General features: G+C 40.9%; 1 protein-coding gene across 1 annotated transcript; it reads left to right on the forward strand.

Annotated features, from left to right (window-relative positions):
• Window positions 1-2,905: 2,905 nt before the first annotated feature.
• Window positions 2,906-4,685, forward strand: LOC125540622 (two-component response regulator ORR42-like). Its single transcript, XM_048704226.2, has 3 exons — window positions 2,906-2,976; window positions 3,920-4,136; window positions 4,229-4,685. The coding sequence occupies exons 2-3, from the start codon at window positions 3,939-3,941 to the stop codon at window positions 4,406-4,408; spliced, it is 378 nt and encodes a 125-aa protein (XP_048560183.1). The 5' UTR covers window positions 2,906-2,976; window positions 3,920-3,938; the 3' UTR covers window positions 4,409-4,685.
• Window positions 4,686-5,402: the final 717 nt, after the last annotated feature.

The following is a 5,402-nucleotide window of genomic DNA, read 5'->3' on the forward strand; positions in this document are numbered from 1 at the left end:
TTACTCACGAGAACACTAACTTATTAGCCTAAATTACAAAAGTATAACATAGACTTACGTGATGGGAAATCATTCTGTTCAATCGACCGATCATGCGGAGCGTTCTGCCACCCACGCAGCCGCTGGATCTCATCTGATCCAACCACACGTTCACATCAGTTTTTGCATCTGCTGCGCGCCTACGCCACAGGGTGATGTTTATGCAATAAGACCTATGTTGCAAAAACAAATCTGCAACAATACTTCTGTTACAAAAGAATCAATAAATAGACTTATGTTATAAAAAATCCTCTAAAAATTTCTGCAACACGACCACTATTGCAAAAAGAAAACTACAATGCAACCTTTGTTGTACATATTTTTGCAATAAGACATATGTTGCAAAAGGGTTCTCGCAACACGAGTTCTGTTGCAAAAGTGAGGACGATGCTCGGTCACAAGATCCTGTAAGATCCGACAGCTCCGTACCCAACGGATTTTTAAAAACATCCACCGGCCGACGCGTAGCAGGCCGCTTACATAATGGCCCATGATTACAAATTCCATGGCCCAACTACGGTTTAGCTGGTTTGCTACAATTCAATACCTTATACGCTCTAGTTTCCTTTCCTAAATATTATTTCTTTAACCTAATTTTCTGCGGCCGCCACCTTCCCGGGCGGCCTCAACCCCACCCAACCCCGTCTTCCGTGGTATATATATATCTCTACCATCTTGAGATTCTTGGCACTTCTGCATCGCAAATGACCCATGTCCTTCATAGGCTTCTGCTAACCTAATTATTTACGGCCGCCACAACCTCCAATTGACCCCATCCACCCAAGCCATATCCTGTAATATACACTGTTCAGCTTGAGATTATTTTCAATAGATAGCTAGCCCATGGCACCTCTACAATGCGATAACTCATATCATTCGGAGGCATTGCACCTCCATTCCAAATATCATTCTAGAATTTGGCACCATCCATGATAACCTCCAGTTGAAATCTCGATATAGGTCATATCGTTGCCCTTGTTTCACCAATTGTTCTTTCAATCAATCATTATACTCTCTAATTCAAGTAGCATGGGTGATGGCATGTCTCGCAGCGAGATCAAAGATCTAGAAAGAATGAGCTGAGATCCAGAAAGAAAGAAGCCACCGGGCCCTTTGGAATTGGTTCTTGATGAACACCATGGAGAGGATTTGATGATGTAAGTCTTAATTTTTCTGAAAGTTATCTATTGCTGTCGATCCCTTGTTACCTCACCTAGATAGTACATTTAGATTATTGTATCGGCAAAAGGCACAATGATCGGAACCGACCCTAGAGAAAACCTCTGGCTGGGCTAATCCTCTCCTTGGGCCCAGGCTTATATACTTTTGAATTTATAGTGAATTATAGATATACACATCTTTGGGTTCGTTTTCCTAGGCCTAGAGTGAAGACCTGCGAGTCGTGGGTTAAGATTCGTACTTGCGCGAGACCACTCATGCGATGCTCGGGAGATGCAAAATATTTGATAACCAAGACTGAGCCATCAACAGAGCCCGCCCAAGGCTAGGCCGACTCTTGTTGGACTTAAGCTTATATACTCTAGAGAGTTCTCTTTGTCAAAATTTATTTGTATACCCGTGTTTCAAATTCATGTAAGCGTCACTAATGAATATATACTTTATTAGAACTCCTATAGAACATTACTATTGTAGAAACATCTATTTTGTGTGTTTGCAATGAGGGCCTCTTGTGTACATACATAAAAAAAGGATCATAATAAGTCTCACACGTGTGCAGGGGCGGACGCAGGATTTGACCAAGCCTAGGGCCCTAGGCTGCTACAGTGGAGCTACGGTGCTGCTACAGTGAACAATATGCCGCAGTCAACAAAACAATTCATGCTCACGCCCCAGGCCCAGCCCCCCCCCCCCCCCCCCCCCTCGGCCTGGGTCCTGGATCCGCCACTGCACTTGTGGCACGAAGCAATTCTGTCTTAACGTTTTTTGATGGCAACTTTAGTTACCCGGAGATGGCAACTTTTTGTTTGGATGGCAAGTTTCAATTTTTTTTTTGGATTTCATTTTTTGGATGATAATTTTAGTTGTAAAAACACCAGGATGATGTTACTTCGTGCCACACGTGTGACACTTATCATTTGAGTAAAAAATATTACATTTTTAAACAAATTAAACCTCAATTTATCCATACAAAATAAAAGCAATTAACTCTTGGACGGAACACATATTTTTTAGGAAAGAAACGCAACACATAACACATATATAATTTGGTCCAATTGATGCACGCATATATACGGAATGCAGTTAAAGACGCCGAATTAGTTAAGGAAACTTGATCTGGGTAATCGATGGAATTAGCTAACATATTAATGCTGAGTCTGGAGTACACTGGATGCAATATACTACGATGAATGCAGTTAAACAAATTCGAAGTACGTCTGGTTTTCCTGCCATAATTAAACAAATAATTAATTGCGGCAATCTATTTGATCTCGAGATGAACTACCACCCGCACATTGTCGATTGCAAATTACACAAGGAATTAATTTTAATCCCGTTGTGGTGATCGGGAAAGATATGCTATAGACGCCATAATCGGCAGGCTTTGACGCCACCGTATCTCTGCTCTGTATGCATGTAAGCAAAACAGCGGCGGCAAGTAGAAACTTCTTTCCAGAAACATGAAGATACTTTGATATATGCATGGGTGGCTCATTTAAATATTTATTTAATCACAAAAGATACGCCAGCCAACACAATATTTGATTTTTTTTCTGGTGGAATTAGAAAGCGGTGCAAGCTCGATATTTGCATGTGTGAAGCAGCACCTGATTACAAATGGACGGTGGAGATCGACCGGCAACCCCTATAAATACCCCTGTACCTTGGCCAGGTACAAGGCGCACACCACCACCAAAGCCTCAAGCTGCAAGCAACAGAGCTAGCTAGATACATCCTCCACCATAAACTAGCTCTAAGGTTCAAAGCTACTCTCCTTCCTCTGTTTCTGCCTTTTTCATTTTTCTCTCGATTGCCATGCATCTTCTACTAGTTGCATGCGCGCACGATTGATCAAGATTTGCTAGAGGCGATATACATGTGAAACTAGTGCACCTTGATAGGTTTTGATCTATGCAGCACAGTTTTTGGTTGTTGTTGGCAGCTATGTATATGCATCCATTTTTGCCATTTCCTTTCTTGCATTCTTCGCTTTTTCGTGCTGTTTTCGGTGCTACGTACATGTGGCAAAAAGAAAACATGGAAATTATCCATCCATGTCCATGTACTGTGCAGCTCTCTGTTACATGCTGTTGCCATCCAAAGTACACCATAGGCTCACATAAGCTATGTTCTTTTGTTCCTTTTCTTTTTTCCATTTTCCTTTTCCAAAGTATCTATGTCTTTCCTTTTTCTCTTATTCTTGATGTTTCTTTTGTCCTCATAGGCTCACATATGCAATCTACAATTTTCTTTTTTCTTGTCCCATCATTTCATAAATTACTAGATACCAATTAAGAAAGTGTTCTTGTTGCACTGGTGGTTGTTAGCCGAAGCCATGAATATGGATCTAACATGACATTGCAGATTTTTTTTTTCTGTGTGGAGAAATTATCCATCCATGTGTGGAACAATCTCTGCCATTGTTGTCATCGATCCAAATTAATTCTTTGTGATTTTTTTTCATGTTCTTTTATCCTCATATGTAATCTAGGTGAAAAATCACCATCTCTTCCCCTCATAAAGGATTCAATAAACTAGTAAATAGAAATAATTTAAAAAGTGTACAGACCTCTGATCTCCGCTTAATCTGCATGCATGCATGATTTTGCAAAACAAATCTTTTACTATATATCATCTGAGATCAATGAAACGTGTGGATCAGAAACAACTAATCTCTTTATAAATTATGTTTTTTTTGCAGTTCTTTTAGCTAGCTGATCATGGCATCCTCCCTCAAGGCATTGCTTGTTGATGATATGTCAGTTGAACGCATGGTTGTCTCCTCCATGCTGCGCAAGTTCCACTGCGAGATCACCCTGGCGAAGAATGGGAAAGAAGCTGTTGATATGTTTCTTGAGGGCAACGAGTTTGATATTGTTGTGTGTGATAAGGACATGCCCATAATGACCGGTCCCGAGGTACGTACTTTAGCTAACTTTTTTGCTTTGACGTAACACATATTGGATGGTCACCTCATCGACACAATATTTCTTGTACATGTGCTTAACAGGCCATTGTGAAGATCCGTGCTATGGGAGCCACTGATGTGAAGATCGTCGGGGTGTCCGCTGATGATAACGCCATGGAGGCGTTCATGGGCGCCGGTGCTGATGACTTTGTGCCCAAACCAGTGAGGCCTGAGATTCTGCAGCCTATGGTTCAGGAGGTCATCAACAAGAAGAAGAATTAACGATGGTCTACGGCAATCTTGCTTGCTTGATCCAGCCATCAAGAAAATGCTAAATGTTCTGCTAGCTCATGTCCGCACTATATTATAATTGTGGTATTATCTTTAGTTTCGAGGTCATGTTAAAGGTCGGACGCCATTAGCAAGAAGAACAACAGAGTCTGCCAACAATTATATGCATGGGATTGATGTAATCTGTAGCACTTCCTGTTAATTTATGCTTCATGGCGAGGGACACGTGCCTGTATGTGTTCCTTTCCAGAGGAAAATTATTCGGCTACCAACAAGTGTTTGATAATTATTTTATTGGTTGGATTTCTTATATATGTGGTGTACACCAACGTATAAAGCTAACCAGTGGCCGCATGTAATGCTCTTTCTGTAAACATGGGAAAATATATACTATACCATTAATCACAAAAGATATGCCAGCCAATATTTGAATTTTCCGGTGGAAAATCACCAGCGTGATTTCAAATGGACTGTCAACTTTGAACATCGATCTGCCATGCATCAAGCAACCCGAGCTAGCTAGGCGCATCCTCCACCACAAGCTCTAAGATTCATTGTTGGTGAAGGCTCTTGAAATTGGTGCAGGACAGACCCACAATCTATATCATTGCTCATGAGTTTACCCAGATGATCGCCAGGTCAATGTTGTGAAAATTAGCAGAGAGGATTTTTCTTTTTGCGAATGAATTTTGTTTAGCAGAGAGGATAATGAGTCTCCTCATTCGTTAGCTCAGTTTGATGGCAGTTTGCTGGGTCAATTTATTTTCATGTGGCTCTTCCAACGTAATCAATAAAGGCCCGAGTTTCTTTTTTAAAAGGCGGCCATCTAGCCTTATACCATTGTTTGGGCACCTTTCTTAAACTTAAGAAAATACATGAATTGGTCCTCACTTTACCCCGAGAGAAGATGGCGTATTATCTGTCTTTGATTTATAAATTGAAGTGGTTATCACCTACGGTAGGCGATGATACTATATTGAATTTC

Source organism: Triticum urartu, chromosome 1A (genome assembly GCF_056163025.1).
Source record: "Triticum urartu cultivar PI428250 chromosome 1A, HENAU_Tu73, whole genome shotgun sequence".
Classification (NCBI taxonomy): Eukaryota; Viridiplantae; Streptophyta; class Magnoliopsida; order Poales; family Poaceae; genus Triticum; species Triticum urartu.